The 19,601-nt window shown below is 36.0% G+C and overlaps 1 protein-coding gene across 7 annotated transcripts in view; it reads right to left on the bottom strand.

The window, feature by feature from the left end:
* Positions 1-14,532: 14,532 nt before the first annotated feature.
* PCDH9 (protocadherin 9) overlaps positions 14,533-19,601 on the bottom strand; it is a 929,325-nt gene continuing 924,256 nt past the window's right edge. For all 7 annotated transcript variants that reach the window (XM_045478615.1, XM_045478594.1, XM_045478608.1 and 4 more), the window contains one exon: positions 14,533-16,790. In XM_045478615.1, coding sequence (XP_045334571.1) covers positions 16,417-16,790 — 374 coding nt within the window. In that variant the 3' untranslated portion in view covers positions 14,533-16,416. The remainder of the gene's footprint in view (positions 16,791-19,601) is intronic.

Below are 19,601 nucleotides of genomic sequence, written 5' to 3' on the forward strand. Positions count from 1 at the left end.
AATTGTCAGGAAGATATTTGGAACTTTGAACTATAAGACTTAAGTTTGCTGAGAGATAAAAAAGTCAACCTTCAGAAAATTGGACATAAGGTAACTATGAAGCATACCATGCATGGAAAAAAAAAATAAAAGCAAGGTTGGCATATTTTCAAAATTTATAATTACCTGCTATGTGTAGCAACATCTTCTGGATAGAAATAGTGCAATAGGGGCTCCTGGGTTATTTAATACACTTAGAAATATAGAAAATAGTTTAGGCTTAGTGGTGCCTGGGTGGCTCAGTCAGTCAAGCACCCGACTTCAGCTCAGGTCATGATCTGGGGATTCATGAGTTTGAGCCCCGCGTCAGACTCTGTGTTGACAGCCTGGAGCCTGCTTGCGATTCTGTGTCTCCCTCTCTCTCTGCCCCTCCCCAGCTCACGCTCTGTCTCTCTCTCAAAAATAAATAAACATTAAAAATATTATAAAGAAAAAGAAATAGCACAATAATTTAGAACAAAAGAGAAAAATGGACTTAATTTTTTTTGTCTGATTTTATGGGTTTCTTTTTTTAAGGAAACACTTTTTAAATGTCAATATTTAAAAGTAATAAGTCAAGAGGCATCTGGATGGCTCGGTCAGTTAAGCATCCGACTTTGGCTCAGGTTATGATCTCACAGTTTGTGGGTTCAATGCCTGTGTAGAGCTCTGTGTTGACAGCTCAGAGCCTGGAGCCTGCTTCAGATAATGTGTCTCCCTCTCTCTCTCTGCCCCTCCCCTGCTTGTGTTTTCACTCTTTCTATTTTTCTCTCTGTCTCTCTCTCAAAAATAAATAAATAAACATTAAAAAAAGTACTAAGTCAAAGCATATTTTACTTATCTAGGGTAACTTGCTTAAATTTCATTGAGTGAATATGACATGTGAATTCTAAGAGAACTGCTGTATGCAGAATTATACTCCAGATGCTTGTGTAGCTAATGTGATTAAGCAGGAAACTGTGCTCTTTGTATAACTGAACATTTTGTTTAAGTAAAATAACCTTGGCTTGATTGACTCCTATTCTATTATATTTTGGATATTTGAATTCACAAGGTGGTCAGTAATGATAAATGATCTTTCCAATATTTCATACACAGTTACACATAAAACATAGGATTCTATTTAAAAAGAATAGGTGTGGCATGGGTTTCTAGAAACATTAATTTCAATGAACTTTAAAATAATCAATATCACAGAGATAAGATACAGTATTAGTTTTCTGAAGAAAATAAATTGCACAAGACAAAGTCAATGACTGTATATATGGTTGGTGTACCAAAAGCAAAATAAGTTTTCTAATAAAAAAGTGGAAATTACAGTTGAACAAAAGTGTGATCAATCAATTAAAATTGTTGGAAGAAGATTTTTCACCTAGACAAGTGTAAAGCAATCATTAAGAACAGTGTTCTGATAAATATTTCTTCCTGAAAGAGAAAAGCTAAGTCTGTTGGGTAAGCGGGAACTAGATCAAGCTATGCTGCCAAAAATAGTTTTTTAGAATTTTCTGGCATTTGAGCTAATGCCTGGAATTTGCTTTTTCTAGTGCCTTTCCATTTATTACCTTCCAATGGCTGCAGCCTAACATTGCCCCTGTGCTTTCTCTATTTCTACCTTTCATTGTGACCCAGGGAGAGTCCCAAGAGTGGCCTTTCTGCTTTTCCTCATTAGGGCTACTGGCTTGACCAGTCAGCTACATCCCTAACTCCCCGCTCTTTTGAATTGTCAAGGAAGACCAGGGTCAGCTGTAGATGCTGCTCTGAGTGTACAAAACTGTACCAGTGACAACTCAACATAATTTAATATTTTTCTACAAAGTTGAGGAAAAAAACAAAAAGAGGGGGGAGGGAGGACCTAAGTCATGATGGAAGTGAGTTAAAAGTGTTTCTTATTCTGTCTGTCAATAAGCATTGTTTAAATTCAAAAGAGCAGTTGGTTTGCAATTAACACTGTGTTAAGATCTGGGTTGGGTCAATAGGCTTTGTACGAAGCAGGAGACTATGTCCATATGAAAGATGTTACCCAAGCATTGTGGATTACAGAAAAAAAAGAATTAATAAGATAAAGAGGCTTTCGAAGCATCTAGCTATCCTATACAGCTGTCATATCATTCCCTCCTTGAGAAAAACGATCCAGATTTCTAACATTCAATAGCCAAGCAAACCTTTGGAGTATAACCTATTTAGGAGTGCAAGAATGCTTATTGATATGAATTAACTTAAGCAGTTTCAATTAAAGCAGTTTCTCTTTCCATAATACCAAATGACAACCCCCAAGCCCCCATTCTTATTTGATTACAGAAAATATGTCTTTCATAAATTTACTTTTCTTGTTATTTCTGAGGATTCTCAAGAAATGCTATTCTAATACCACAAATCAATACTGGTTTCCTCTTGCCATGTCTTCAAGCAATGTCATTCCAGGATTCTTTTTGTTCCCTCTTGACTCACAAGAGGGACAAGGGAGTGATTATACACCATTCCTACACAGCACAGTTCATGCCAGTCTGTAGTGTGTAACACAATTAGGCTAAATTTTGATTATAACAATGAGAACTACAATGCAGGAAGGGACACCTTAAAAATGGGTTCCATATAAAGTAGTCTTAGCATCTAGTGGTCTTTTCACTTCTAGAACCATCTGTTTTGTTGAATCATTTTGCTTAGGACCAGCTTCTGTCCTCGTTCTTGAGGTCAAATTCCCAAGGCCTCCCTTTTTGCGAGTGTATGTCTTGGGGGTGGACAGGGAAAGGATGAATAAACATTAATCTCCTTCAGCTCTAATTGAGCTCTTAATGACGTCACATCTCCGTCTAATTGTCTTCATTTAGACTTCATCACTGTTAAAGATTGCCTCACGTCTGCATGAGTCACTGTCGCTCGCAAGCCGACCTGACCAGAATACAGGGATAGTATTTCCACAGCACAATTCCAACGTCCAATCTAAAATTCAGAATCTACTTATAAATACCATATTTGCCATTTCATCTGCTTCAATAATTTAAACATCCAGATTCCGCTTTGAGCAACAGAAGAAACTCTTGGTAATTTTAAAACAGCAGTTTGTCTCCACTGCATAAGCATTACTGCTTCTATATATTGGAGCATTGAGTAAGTGCAAATTACTGTCTCTTATGGAATATCTTTTAGTATTTCAAATAAAATGCACCTTTTAAGAATGACTGATAACTCATAATTCAGTATTTAATGCATAAAACTTTGAACAACTGTATTTGAGTGTAGGTTTTTCATATCCACAGCCCAACCATTTTATTTTATAGTGCCATTTAGCAATTGCGGCGTAATTCCTAAGTAGTTCATGTTTGAATTTGGAAATTTGAAATGTTTTTGAATTATTTATACTATAATACAAAGTTGAAGAAAGAGAAATCAAAAAAAGAACTTTGAGCAGGTTTTTCAACTTCAGGTTGTATTAGACTAGTCTATTGTCTGCTTTATTAGCATGTTGAAAAAAATCCCAGTGAAATAATTACACTTATAAGAAACTGACTTCACCTTGGGTCTCGATTTTCTGCTTTGGTTTATAGATCCCTATTTCCCAACCCTATATTATCCTAATACCTCTCCATAAATATATCCTACTTATCATGTTACAAAGTGTTATAGAACATTAAGCTGGAAAAAATGATATTTAAAAGCCATTTAATCAAATCCACATCTGATGTATATCTTTTAAAAATTCTGACAAATGGTTGTCATATTTATAGCAAGTTTAGCTTGCTACTTCAAGAAGCAGAAGAGTTTTATTCCAAATTTCACACTATGCATTCATTAAATGCCTGCCATATTATAAACCCTGTATGAGATATTTATTCCACAGAAGTAACGAATCAGTCTTCAAATAGTCCCCAGTCAGGAGGAATGGGCAACAAATAAACTGAGAAATACAAATATAGCTTATTGAAATGATACTATGATAAGGAAGGCACTAGAGGAATGCTCAGGAGGAACATCTGGACAAGAGGAAAACCAATGTTTTTCTCTACAGCACTTGCCTACTAAAGGCGTAATCACTATTGCTTCTGCTTTTTCCTGTCACCTACACCCTGGCAAAGCCAGTAAAGTCTGAATCAGCCCCTATTAAAAGAAGGTCTACTTTTTCCTCAGACAGAAAAAAAAAAGAAGCAAAAGAGGAATAAAGGAAAAACCTACGACACATAGTATATCAGAACAGTCCTAAATCGGTTTAATAATACCTTTAATACCTTTATAATACCTGTAATACAGGCAATTATCTATAGATATCTCAATGTATCTGTATTATCTATAACAGTCACTCGGATCGTCTTCCAAGTTCTCTGAGTAGTACCGATGTGCACTTGCAAGAAGGCAAAACCCATGAATTGATTCCATAAACATTTATTGATTCCACAAACATTTATTGAACCCCTCCTATGTCAAACAGTGAACACAATGGTGAATAAGAGAGACGTCATATTTGTTCTCAGTTTAGAGTCAAAGGAGGGATCCTGGCAAGTAAATGAACAGTTACAATACCGTGCAAGTGCTGTGAGTGGGCAATAGTCTTGGTTCCTTGGAAGCAGTCAGAAAAGCCTTTAAAGGAAGTCTTTTAAGCTCTGACCTAAAGAGTAAGAAGGAGTTAGCTACTCCAGGGAAGAGAACAGAAGGAAAGAATGTACCAGCAGAGTGAAGAACACTCACAAAGACCCAGAAGGGGAAAAGAGCATGGTGTTTTCAAGGAACTCTGGGGAGTTCGATTCAGCTGGATCACCAAGTGATCCATGTTTTAGCATAAATTGCGAACAGACTGGTCAAGTGATCAGAGGACAGAAGGTGCTGGAGTCTGCAGGCTATTTTAAGACATATGGACTTTTGGACTGAGAATAATAGAAAAACACTGAATAGTTTTGACCCAGAGTGATATGATCAGATTTCATTCTAGACAAAATACACTGGCTACTTGTGGAGAATAGATTTTCAGGACTTCAAGTCAGGAAGCAGATAAGTAGATGTTAGAGCTTGCTACACCACCGTGCTGTCTGTCACAGATCCAGTTTAAACAATGCCCCAAATTTGGTCCGCACCAATTGAGATTGGTGGCTCTAGTGGTTTAGTGGCATTACGGCTTTCAGTGATTTAATAGAAGGGGCTATCACACTACCCCTCTTGCCCTAGCATAATCTGCTCTCTTGGCCTTCCCCTGTGAGGGTTGTTCTCACACACCACCATCCTACAGCTTCAGCAGAGTCCACAGTGACTCTGGTGCCCAGGTACACAGAGGCTCTGGTTCTTTCTTTACTTCTACATTCAGACATGGTCTGGAAGCATGAGATCTGACTTCTCTAGAGGCTGCATGGAGACACTGAGTAGAATTGCATTTGAGGCATTTCTGGGATATTTTATTGACCAGTTGTTTTCATGGGTCTGGTATGTAGGAGAAAAAGCTGGACTATATTTGTACATTTGGAGAGCTCACAATTGAACCATTGGCATGCGTAAGATGCACTTAGAGTATTCAGTGTGGGAAAAGACAGAACCTTAGGGAAAACTAATAGTCAACACTTGGAAAAAGAAGGAGTTTTGCATAGGATATTAAGAAGACGTACTCTGAGGATATAGAAGGAAAGCCGTCAGAATTCCTCGTTGCAAACCTAAAGGAGTCGAGTGTTCTAAGAACGTGTGCAATGCCACTAAAATACTGAGTGAAGTAAAGCCCGAGAGGTGACCTTTTGATTCAGGAATAAATTTGGGCAAGATAATTTTGAGAATTTAGCAAGAGATATCTTGTTGGGAGTGGTTATAGGTGGGAACAGTTGATGGGTAGTATGTTGATGGATCTTTCTTCAAGATCATGAAGTGGATAAAAACAGGTCTGACAATAGATAAGTGAGTGAAATGAAGCTTTCCACTTACTTGTATGTTATTTCTTGTTTGTTTTAAATTAGAGAGACCCAAGCATTTGAAAATGCTCATGAAAAGACACAAGCTTATGAGCAAGTAAAATACAAATAGTTGAATTTACAGAAAATAGACGAGAGAATTTCAGACCTGGGCCAGATTTGTTTGTTTGTTTTAAACTCATGATGTATGGGGCGCCTGGGTGGCTTAGTCGGTTGAGTGTCCGACCTCAGCTCAGGTCATGATCTCACACTCTGTGAGTTCAAGCCCCGCGTCGGGCTCTGTGCTCTCAGCTCACAGCCTGGAGCCTGCTTCAGATTCTGTGTCTCCCTCTCTCTCTGTCCCTCCCCTGCTCATGCTCTGTCTCTCTCTGTCTCAAAAATAAATTAATAAAAACATTTAAAAAAATTAAAATTAAACTCATAATGTATTCTAGAGAGACATTTCCCATGACATTGGGGATTTAGGCTTCCCTTGAAAATTTTGGAAGATTTGGCAAGTAGAGCCCTCTATTCTGTATGGAAAGGGCTGTGGTGGCCAGAGTTCGCTATCTTTTTCAAAGCCTCTGGAAGTGTTTGCATTTATGCAGACTGAACTATAGAATCACAATAGAATAATTACAGAATAATCCTGAAAGGGCCAAAGGATGTGGATTCAGAAATATTGAAAATTTTCAAGTAAACTGAAGAAAGAAAAAAAGGAAGCAGAAAAAGCTAAGTTTCTACCTGCTTTGATAAAAAGTGGAGAGAATTCTTGACTAACAGCATCTCAGCTCCCTAGAATGAAAGGCAAAATCTTCTCTGAGAGTAGAGAGAAGTTAGTGAGAATCTTGGTCCAACACTTAGTGCGTAGAAACAGAACTAAAGGAAAATGCATTCATCATATTCTGAAGATTTGATATATTTTAAGTGTTTGGTGATTAGAAAAGGTTTTGAATAAACTAGGACTATCAAAAATAATTAAATAAAAGTGCATTTATGAAGCACTTATGGTATTCTGGACACCATTCTAGGCTCTAACAACCACCCCATTCAATCTTCATAATAAGCTTACAATGTGAATATTGTTCTCCCAATTCTACTTCATTAAAAATGATTGTGTCAATTATACAAAATGCCAGATATTATGCTGTAAAATGGAAATTTCACAAGTTGATAAGATTCAGGATCATTATCTCCTTTAAATTTTTCTACCTAAGTAGGATTTATAAGCTAAATCTCTTTATCCTCATTCCATTATTAATTTTAATAAATATTGAAATATTATACAGAACTTCACTACTGCTAAATATCTCTAAAGGCATCAACCGTGAACTAAATAGTTAAGTATTTCATTTTGTACCATGTAAGTTTAAATGAATTCATGAGTCCTAGAATGCATAACCAAAGCAAGCTCTTCTCTGGTGATTTTTCATCTGCGCTAGGTAGTTTAAATGCCAGCCCACTGGGAAATTGGTATTTTATTAGATGAACTTCTTTTCCTAGAATTCTGGAATTATACAAGCAATACCAAACGAACACAAAAATAACCATACAAGTTACTAGTAATAAATGCTAAAAATAACATACAACAGTCTATATAACTATATTAACTATATATTTTATATCTATCTACATACAATGATAAAACATGCAAAGATTCCCAGGTTGACATTTTTAAAAGAAACACCCATGTGTGTTTTCTTTCTCAAGAAGTTTAATATTGGTTTTCTGATGCTGGTTACTGTGTGCGCATAGAGAGACAGATACTTCTTATGCACCCGATGTTCAATTATTTACATCAGCAAGTATGTCATGGCAAATAATTAAAGATCAAAATATAAAAGAGGAATAATGTTATCTTAATCAAGTGGCTTAAATGGAATAATGGTTTATTGAGTGATACTATATTATTGAACTACTATTAATTGGATATTTATATTTAATTCCTTGTGCCATTTGTTATCATACCTTATTATAAAAGAGTGCAGTGTAAGATTGTGAACTACAGGGAGCTGACATTTAAAATCTATGGTCAGCCCTTCCTGGGAGAAGAAAAGACAGATGAAGTCCCGCTACATGGTATGACCTTGGCACTGTAATTAATTTATTTCATATCTGTAATCTGGGATTCTTGTTTGTCAAATTAAGAGCTGTGTCTCCATTTGGAAAATAAGCCAAACTGTAGATGTAAGAACAGCTGATTAAAATTGGTGATGCAGTAAGAGAGGGCATTTATGCTTTGAAGCTTAACATATGTATAGCTTTCTCCGTGACACTCGGGGAGTCCAACCTCTTCTCCATATGAGCACGTAGCTCCCCTCGATGTCCATGCGAGCTGTGTTTCCGTGACGGGAGGAAAATAGGCTTGCTAAAGTTAATTATCAGACTGATTTTAATGCCCTGTTTATTGGCAATGGAAGCCTGATATGTGGCTCACTTTGTTCCTCACCTGGTTTTCCAAGGTAGGGAACAGAAGGCGAGGGCTACGTTTAAAAAGGTGTGAACTGTCAACAGATACACCCAGGGCATGTAAAAGGAAGTGGGCATTTTTATCTAGCAGCAGGGACTTTAAGCTAGATTTCCTAGTAACACGATTTAGGTTGTATTCACTCTAAACCCGTGTGCCATTTTAGACTGTATCGTTTCACTCCAAGGCTAAATAGCACAATTGTTACACATTTAATAACTAAGATATTGAAACCAACATATGAATATGTCATCCATTGGGTAAACCCAACTCTAAGTGGAAGGGGGATATTTATTCTAGAATAAATTAATAAATCATACGATTGCTGGTACTTAAAAAAAAAGAAAAATCAATTTATCACTCGGTCCAAGAATCAAAGAATGCTTGCATTTTTCATAAGAAGGGAGTATTGCATAGTAGTGAAGCACCTGACTCTGCCGTCAGACCGGCAGAACGGCACCCTGCTTGATCGCTTGTGTGCTCCCGCTACCATCTAGGGTTGATTCATTTAAACTCCACATATCTCAGTTTCCTCATCTATAGAATGTGATACAAACAGCACACATCTTAAAAAAAAAAAGTACACGAGAAAACTAATGTTAACACATGTGAATCCTTAGACCTGTGCTGAGCACAGAGTAAGTGCTATATAAATGCCTGTGATTAAAGCCTGATGAAAGCCACCACTGCTGTCTGGGACAATTCTAACCAAAAGGAAATAAAACCCTGATTTTAAAAAAGACTGTTCGTCAGTTGTCGTACTGTCAAACAACCAAAGGCCTCTAACCCACATGCACTGGGGAGCTGAGATTTTAAGTCTGTTATAACCTCTGCCATATCTGGGGACAGTGGTTCTGTAGTTAGATCCTGAACACAATTTTATTACAGATGCTTTAACCAAAGGTGGGGGAATGAGAACAATTATCGAAGCTGGACATGTTTTGTTTTACAAACATTATGGTCTTCCTGGCTATGGAGGCTAAGGAAATTATTTCCTCATTTTGAAACTTTCCTGAGGGAAACTGTCCTTCCCATAATACATGGGGAGAATTAGTGACAGGAGACTTGGTGACATAAGTGATCTGGGGACAAACAATTACCATTATTATGATGTTTTCCGAAGGGTGGAACTTGTGAGCAAGATTATATAGGTGATGCATAATTGAATATTTAAAAATGCTATTATAAGCAAAGTAAAAAATATATTTTATACAGAATTTTATGTAGATTATATAGTCATGTTCACATTTTACACAAACTATTACTAAAAATGTACTCAACTTTGGGAAAATGTGTTTATTTAAAAATATTGTTTTTAATGGTCCATTTGTTATCAGACTTTGAAGAAAATCTCAAAGATAGAATACGATCCACTGAAATTTAAAAATCTATTTTACTTATTTTACCGGTAAACGGAATGCTTTTGCTTCCTGTTTTGCTTTTGCTTTCACTAACTTCAGAGACAAATATATGGCCCATTTCTGGAAGGTATGGAGAACTGGTGATGTGAATTTATGAACACACACACACATGTAATACATAGACACACACATTCTCTTTGACTCAATTTTCTGTTTTGTTTTGGTTTTGGTTTTTGTAATTTTTCTGTTATTTTTATTTCCTGTGATGTGTAGATTTCGGGGGGGAGAAAACAATCTAAAAACTTGTTTCTGGCAGAAATGACATGTGGCTTTAAAATGATAGCTGCTACCATCTTTTCCATAGGCTGATGGTCACACACAACATGTCCTTCGTGGGAGTGGACAGCACTGGGGGTGGGGGCGGAATGCACAGTGAGTATCCTAGAGACTGAGGGAAGCTTGTATTGGAACTTCAAATCATAATGCAAGGAAGAACAACCTATAAAAAACAGTGACCACATTCACCAGTCATTAGAGTGTGCAGACTTCAAGGAGTACAGAAGGGAAAATAGAATCTATGAAGAGAACTTGCCAAGTAAAAGGGAAATCATTTGTTTTATTTGCCCTTCTGCGGTTTATCTTCGAGTGAGACAATGAACAATAAGCATTAAAAATGAGTATGGGGCGCCTGGGTGGCTCAGTCAGTTGAGCGACCGACTTCGGCTCAGGTCATGGTCTTGCAGTTTGTGAGTCCGAGCCCTGCGTTGGGCTCTGTGCTGAAGGCTCAGAGCCTGGAGCCTGCCTCAGATTCTGTGTCTCCCTCTCTTTGTCCTTTATCTGCTCATGCTCTGTCTCTCTCTGTCTCTCAAAAATGAATAAACATTAAAAATTTTTTTAGGAAATGATTAAATTGTAGTTATGTCAGAAGGTGGTCAGTGCTATGGGTGGGAGAAGTAGAGCAGGTTGTAAGTAGGATTGGGAATCCTAAGGGAGACATTTCAATTTTAAAAGAGGATGATCAGATATATTAAGCAACAAAACAGATCTCAGTAAATTTTAAGTTTGAAATTCTAAAACGATCTTTTCTAACTACAGTGGGATCAAGCTGGAAATCAATAATAGGACAATGGGAAAACTCACAAATATGTGGACATTAAACAACACACTCTTAAACAACCAATGTGTCACAGAAGAAATCACCAGGGAAACTAGAAAATACTTATGGTTGAAAAAAATGAAAAGGCAACATATCAAAACTGATGGGATGAAGCAAAGGCAGTACTCAGAGGGAAACTTAGAGCTGTAAACACATATGTTGAAAAAGAAGATCTGAGAAGACATGGCCAATGAAGTAAGAGGAAGTCAAGAGGTTGTGGTATCCAGGAAGCCAGGAGAAGAAAATGTTTTCAGGAGGAGGGAGTGTTTCATATGTCCCATTATAGCTTACTGCTATCACTAAGCAGTTTGATGCCCTGCCACTGAGGCCAAGTTGCTGGTTATACTGACATCGAAGTATGTTTGGGGTCTATGAATTTAAAGGAGAATGTATATAATGGTACCCTAAATCTTTTCATGATTTATTTTTCTTCAGAAAGCAAAAATGCTTCATATACAAAATAATAATGACTACAATGGCTGATGTGAACAGTTAAAACAAAATAAATGTAACGACGTGAAATATAAAAAAGTGAAATTTCACTTAGAATCACCTGATACTATATCACAGCACACCTGAATTGTATTAGAGTTCCAAGGTGATGATTTTTATTACTATAATTGAGTATCATTGTCCAGGATGATGTCAATGATGCCAAAACTAATGATGAATTTGGAAGTGAAAACATAAACACTTGTTAAAACAGAAGAACCATAAAGATAATGTACAGCATTGTGACTATAGTTAATAATATTGTATTGTATAATTGAAAGCTGCTAAGAGAGAAAATATTAAAAGTTGTCACAAGAAAAATAATTATGGGTGGTGATGGCTGTTAACTAGATGTTGTGGAGATCATTTTGCAATATATACAAATAGTGAATCATGTTGTATACCTGAAACCAATTGTATCTCAATAAAAAAAGTTTAAGAAGAACAACAAAGGTCCAGAAAAGACAGGGTTTGAATTAAAATGGTACTGTGATACTATTTGAAAAATCACTATAGTTGAACATATTTTCAAAATACATGAGTTCTATAATATCTGGTATCGAATAAGCCCAATAATAATTGTGTTGTATATATGCTAATAAGAATACAACCAGAAGACTTTAAAGAAAAATCTAAGGATAAAAAATGAAAGAATATTTCTAAAGACATTTTTACTATAAAGCTTCAAGAACAATGTAATACATTAGGATAACAAAAATATGGACGGAACTCATTTCCATGTATGTGGGGGTGCTATTTAAGAATCTTAAGACGTAAGAAAATAAAACGCATATATAAAAATAGAAAATATAGTCCTTATTTAATGTTTTTTTTTGTAAATTTTTTTAATGTTTTATTTAAGAAAGACAGAGACAGAGCATGAGTGGGGATGGGGCAGAGAGGGAGGGAGACCCAAAATCAGAAGCAGGCTCCAGGCTCTGAGCTGTCAGCACAGAGCCCAATGCGGGGCTCAAACTCACGAACTGTGAGATCATGACCTGGGCTGAAGTCAGACGCTCAACCGACCGAGCCACCCAGGCGCGCCCTTATTTAATGTTTTAAAACAGATGATGGTAGCATCACGAGAACGCAAAACTGATATTTTTGGGATACCCATTAATTTATACTTTGAGTGAACTGGATATGAAAGAAATATTATTATGATAGTCATGTTTTAATAGTATTTACCTTACAAAGATATTTCAATACTAAGAGAATAATTATATATTTTCTCAACAGTGAAAAGGCCAGTTGATATCTACTAAAACTTCGGTAGTTGTGAATAGGAAGGAACAGTACATAGAGAGTTCATTATGTGATCACTGTGCCTTTAAGAACACTGGGAGAATCTGAAAGCACTCTCTCCCAAAAGAACCAATGAAGGAGCTTCCTTCAGGGAGAGAAGATCAGCTCTGTTTAAAACAAAGCAGAACAATGAAGCATTTTTAAACTGGCAACACCCCTCCTCCTTTTGATAGTTTGGTTTGCCCTCTTACAAAGCAACACCCTGGCATCCACATTAGAATTGAAACCGACAAGGCATCCCTTTCATCCCTGGCTGCCAACACTCCTCACTAATAATAATTAGCCATCCCTGGCGTCTAGCCAAGAGAGTTTAATAAATACTATAAGGGCTTTGGGGCCTCAGCTGCATTTCTAGCTTTAGCTAAGGAATGATGGGGGAGGGAACACCACTTGACGCTGAATGAGATCTGCTGAATAGCATCAGTGCAACAAAATGAGTGCTCAGTTGTCTGTTAATGAATGACCATTATTTAAATATATATTTTATGTTAGAGTATGTGTAGAAAGGCTTATAGGTCACATTCAGCTTTATAAAGTTTATCTCTATACCTGCCTTGAAAACATTAATATATAGCATCATAATATTTGATAATCACTCTAGAAGTCATTATCTTTATAGATTTCATATAGGTGTGCTTTTCTAGGAAATGTAAATGGCTTTAATTTCCAGGTAAATAAAGACTCATAATATTCAATGCCTCCACAATTGAACAATGTGGACAATACTTGAACAACAGTCATTATGAATGTACTCTTTTATTTACTTGATAAACCCTTCATTTTGGTTCGTGATATTATCAACCCTAAAATTTCACAAAGCATATAACTGAATGTCTTGATAAGACTAGATATTGTCGTATTTATTCATAGAAATATGGAGGGGATGAGGAGTTTCTTTCCCACACTTGTGAAGGTTGTTCATAGAGAGGAGAACTATTGCACTTGTTTTGGTTCCATTTTTATGTCTTTATTTTTTATTTGAATAGTTCGACTCTACGGGCAGGAGAACTATAAGAGAAATTGTTTTAATTTCTCTCACACTTTACTCTTAAAAGCAGAGGAGAATGACTTATCTGATAAGAAAATGAAGAAAGACTGTACAGGCATGGACTTTATCTTTTCCAGAGTGGCATGTTTTCAGGATTCATTCATTCTCTGTGTCCCGGGGCAGGCCGCACCCTCTGAAGAAAACACAGAGGTTCCATGGTGTGCCTCACAGTCATGGGTGAGTCTGGCTTATTCACAGGTGAAGGGTTACAGTTTCACATCCAGCCACGGTCCAAGCAAGTATCTTTATCTCTGTGTCTCTAACGCCTGAATCTTATTTCCCATTGCTACAAAAAGCTCTAGAGGGAGAGTCGGGCTTGCTTACCTCCCCTAAAGCCCTAACACGAATGAAAATCGATGCAGGTGTTCTCTGGAGAAATAAACACACGGCATATGTATGAGTATGTCTTATTACCCTTGACAGCTTTCTGTGCCTATTTTCCTATCTGAAAGAGATACAGATGACGTGTTAGCCCTTGTTTCGAGGCCTTGATCCCAGAATAGTTCTCTTCTGCCTTGGCCAACAATAAAATAACCTCACTTACTAGTCTACGTGCCAGCTTTCTGGACTTGGGATTTCAGTTTGATAAAACTTGCACGAATCTTGACTAGAAAGTGAACTGAACTTCTCCATGAATTTCTCTAGAAAATGATTTCATAGACCAGAAGTTGAACTCTTTGAAATCGTATTTTCAGAACATAGGTATTAAACCCCTCAAAAGTCCGCCTTGATTTCTAATTAAGAGCTGATTTACCCACATATATTTATCCAACAACTAGAGTAGAAATTATCACTTTGGATGTTGACCAAGAATTAACACACTACAATCAGGAATTCAGAACATTTATTGCAAGAGCTGAATAATTGTAAATAACGTAGAACTGGCAAAGCAGTAACAAGGATAATTGTTTAGATATTGATTCTGTCAAAGTCATCAAACACCCCTCACAAACCGACAAAAATGTACTTCAATAAGCAATGCACCCCTACCCATTATTTTCCATTATACTGTGGAAAAACGTGAATTGCTATTTACAAAGTAATTTTATTTTTGGTAAGAACAAATTAACTATCAGATTAGCAAACCTTTTTTTTTATTTTTTATTTTATTTTTTTTTTACTTTTAAACTGATGTTGAACCGTGGCATTAAGATAACTTTCACTTCTTTCAATAAAGACATTTTGTTGCATGCTATTTATTTGTTTAAATCATCTGTCATGCCTTAACAAAAACCTCCTAAGAATGTTCGAATTTGGATTTGTTTGCACGTGCAACTGAGATCTTATGAACATTTGTTGTCACTCTGTTGGTTGGACCTAAGTGACAAGATGCTGGTACCTGCCAGGCATTGACCGACTATGATAACAAACAGTTAAACAGCAATAATTAGAGATTTATCCCTTTATTTCCCCCAACTAGCCTACCTGGAGAATGTTCTGTTACATCATGAAGGCACAACACATTAAATATTTTGTGGCTATGGTCTAACACTTGTGTTACAACAACATTATTGTATATGAGGATCAACACAAACTCTGCCATTTCAACAAAGTTGTAGACACACACTTGCCCGGTTGAAACTATTTTTGAATAGTAATTTTTCTTCAATATATGCTAATTTTGATACATTAGTTTTGTATGAGTGACAAGCACAGGATATTGTATTACTTGCTGAAAGATAACACTTTCCCATTACTCTCACACTTAATGCTACTGATTAAGTGATTTTGCTTTCGCCTACTTTGAACACAAGGATGTCAAGAAAATAGGTTCTGAGTTTCCAAGCTTTTGCAGAAGTCCTGTTCTTATATAAGGTTTTCATTTTATCTTTATTTTTTATAGAATCCCAGCATCATAAGCAATCACAAAAGAAGCAGGATTCCAGAACCTTTTTTTAAACACAAGCGTTTGAGATCCTTTGAACAATGTGTGTCAAGACAGACTACTAACGCAGAAACACCTCACTGAAAGAAACAACAAAAATAACGACAAAGAGGCAAATTAAGAAAAAGGAAAGAAGCAACCATAAAACACGGAATTATGCTACAACATTTTTTAGGTGAACGTTGTAAGTACACAAAAGTTGTTAATAATAACTTGCTTCTATTTACAAATACTTTAACACTGATTGACTTACAAGTATCCACTAACGTTGTTAACAGCACAATAGGTTTAATGCTTAATCTTTTTAAGTTTCGTTTGAAGTATAATGTCAAGTATAGCAGTCCCAGCACAAATCAATGACAAAAAGAGCACAATTTTCTAACTGGATATGTTTGTCAGTCACTCTAATCCATGGAACTTTCTTACTCTCCAAATGCATATTCTATTGTTCATAGCAGCAGTCCAGGGTCAAAAGTAAGATGCAATTAACAAAAAAAAAAAAAAAAAAAAAAAAAAAAAAGAAAGAAAGAAAGAAAGAAAGAAAAGAAAAAAAAAGAAAGATATTTGCACAATGGAGTGATCATCTCTGGAGAGTTTAATCAATTCTAGTAAACAAGATCACATGGCTAGTAGAACTATCTTCTTCTTTATGTTGTAAAATATTGTATCCTCCATGGTGCTAACACAAAGTTATGGATATCCCTGCTATAAAGGGGCATAGTTATAGAGATCTATTGAATACATAAAGCTCTGACACACACAGTATTAGCATGTCTATTTAGATTAAAGTTATTAGGTCCCATATAGCCTTTTTTTTTTTTTTTTTTTAGAGTTGGTGCTCCTTCGGACTCTCAATAGTACCTCCTGCTTGCTTATAAGACTTCAGATTTGCCAGAGGAATGTCTGTCATGTGGCTGCCATTGTTGAAATGGCCTTCATTGGAGCCATACTGCTTACGGTCATTGAACTGGTTCCTGTTGCTATCTTCTTTCCAGGCTCTGGTAAGGGTGTGCCCATTCACAAGCTTGTCCTTCTTGACCCATTCTTTCTGGGGTGCAAAGGTTGAGAGAGGAGATTTAGGGTGTTGATATGGGCCCAAGCCAGGAGGCATCCAGCAATTATCAGAGTGACCCAAAACCAAGCACTCTTGAGTGCACATCTCTGTGGCTTCAGCTAATCCTCGGGGACCCAAAGGCCCATCTACAGAGGGCAAGAGACAGAGAAAATAAGAAAAGAAAGTGGTTAGAACTGTAATTTAAAATTGTCACCTTTGAGAAGAAGTGCATTGGTGATTTCATTTTCTTATGAAAGTATAATAAGTTACGCAATTCAAAGAATTCTGTCTTTTAAGAGGAACAGAAGGAATCCAATTCCTTGTTGTGGAAGTAAGAATCATCTCTTTCCTTCAGCCTTCATTTATATTGAGAAACAGACATGAGTAAACAGATATACCCACAATACACCATTTCTGATCAACTGTTTCTGTGGAGTATGTATTGTTACTGATTTACCATCTAATTCTCAACAAAAAGCCCTTATTCATGAAAAATTATGAAGAGTCGAAAATTTTTATGTGTGATGTTGAAAAATGTGTAAATATGTAAATGTACAACTCCATAAAAACATAAAATACTTGAAATATAATATTAAAAAATAAATACTCTAAATGATTATATAAAATATCAGTTTTCCATAAAAACATGTTATTTTTATACAAAACCACACAAAAGTAATTGTGCAACATTTTTAAATTAAAAAAAAATTAAAGCATATTTTAACTGTGTGTATTACTAAAGGAACACCTGGTCTGCTGCAAGCATTCTGAAATCCAAGTAAATAAAGAAGTCATTTGCATTCAAAGACAGCATTTGGTTGTTTCCAAACCTAACCTATTTTCTTTTCTTTTAAAATTTTTTAATGTTTATTTACTTTTGAGAGAGAGAGACAGAGTGTGAGTGGGGGGAGGGGCAGAGAGAGAGGAAGACACAGAATCTGAAGCAGGCTGCGGATTCTGAGCTGTCAGGACAAAGCTTGACGTGGGGCTGGAACCCACGAACCACGAGATCAGGACCTGAGTCGAAGTCGGACGCTTAACTGACCGAGCCACACAGGTGCCGACAAGCCTAAACTATTTTCTATATTTCTAAGTGTATTAAATAAATTCACTAGAATGAAAGTCTAGCTAAGTTGCAAATTGGATCACATGGAGTCTAATATTCAGGGAGGAAAAAGTCATCGTAGATATTTATCTATTGGTTTGCTGGTTTTTCCTAGCAGGCAATCTAGAACATATATTTTAACCTTCATTTCAAAAGTAAACTCTTTTCTGATTATATAAAGAGGAAATTAGCCCTTTACTGAAAAACAACAGCCAAATGATTTAGGAAAAAACTGTTTTGTTTTGTTTTCTTTCCCCTTGATTAAACAGTCAAGTGATAAGTGATAGGCTGGAAATTAGGAATTGATTTTACGAAGGAGGTTAAGTGGAGAGGCAAGAATGGCTGAGGCAAAAAGCATTTTCAAAATAGTCACCAGAGTAAAAATGTAGAAGAAAATGAAGAAAACATTTCTGCAACTTTGCCTCATCAACAATTAAAACACTTAATCCATTGATTGGAATGTCTGTTTTTGCTAAAGCCCAAGTTAGCACTACTAACATTTTTAAGTGCCCCAAATTGTGCTTTTTAATTTTAACATCTATTTGTCTTACTAATATTCCAGTTATTCCTTGCATATGAAAAAATTCCTGCTGAAATAGGTAACAGTTGATACAAATACCTGAGACCACAAAACACAAGCAACATCAGAATGGTCACCAGATGCGAAAAAAATGTGGCTAAAATTTACTCTTTCCTGCAAATTCAAATTTTAGTCATTTTTAAAATCTAAAACCTTCTCTTTAGAACAACTTTAAAATTCTTTCTCATCTGACCTGTATTTCTATCCCGCCAAAAGCAAACAGATTTATTTCGTTTAAACACATGCTCATTACTCAAAACTATTTCTGTCACAAACCTCCAAAGATTACCTACATCCTAGTATATTTAGTTTGAACTTCTCTATGAGCCTTTCTTTGTCCTCAGAATTCTGCCCACCCTTCAAAAGTTCAAACGAATTTCTCCCTTTTAGGTTCAGCTTAGTGTGCTCAGTGATTCTGTATCCACAAAGCGAACACATTTTGCTCAAACCAATTCATGCTCCTTACATTGAGATCACAGGTTTAGAAGATGCTTTTTGCATGCTTTGGACCATTTTCATTTAATTACTTATTCTTTCAAGGTCAGCTTGCTTCCCAAGTACTAAAGCTAACTCCCACAACTACACCAATTCATATTTTGTGTGTACCTTGAAGATATCCACAGATCTCCTCTTAGTGATGAATGACAATTTTCCTAATTGAGCTTCCTCAACTCCTGCCTTAATGATACCTTTTTCTTTTGAGGGAGGTTCTGTACTTTCGTGAGTTTCATTTTATTTTTGTTTTATCCCAACTAGATTTAAAATCCATTAATGGAAAAAAAAAAACGACTTCTCAGTCTTTTGATTCCTTATTGTGCTAAGCAACAGTGATGATCTATGAACAATGTTAATTGTTAATTAAAATTTTATGAGGTTGAAAATGTTCTGAGAAATAATTAAAAATATCCTCTGCTTAAAGGCAGACCTTAAGTAATTCTAATAGAAGATGCTGATTTCACAAACATCACACCAAAAGCTTCCTCAACAGCACATCTCTTTGCTTCACAATACTTTGTGACAGATAATAAATGAATTATTTAACTTCGCTGTTAAATATATTCACTCCTTTCAAGACATCAATGGAGATAAAGTAATCACCAATTTGATGTGCAATCTAGCTTGAGGCCTCTAAACCAACCTTCGTTTTTTACTTTTCTAGAACCATTAAGTTTTTCTTTTTTTGTTGTTGTTGATATCTCAAAGGAAAACAAATAATTAGCTATCTCAGAAATATCAATAGAATCAGGTTTTTATTGAGTACATAAAAGGAAA

Source organism: Leopardus geoffroyi, chromosome A1 (genome assembly GCF_018350155.1).
Source record: "Leopardus geoffroyi isolate Oge1 chromosome A1, O.geoffroyi_Oge1_pat1.0, whole genome shotgun sequence".
Classification (NCBI taxonomy): Eukaryota; Metazoa; Chordata; class Mammalia; order Carnivora; family Felidae; genus Leopardus; species Leopardus geoffroyi.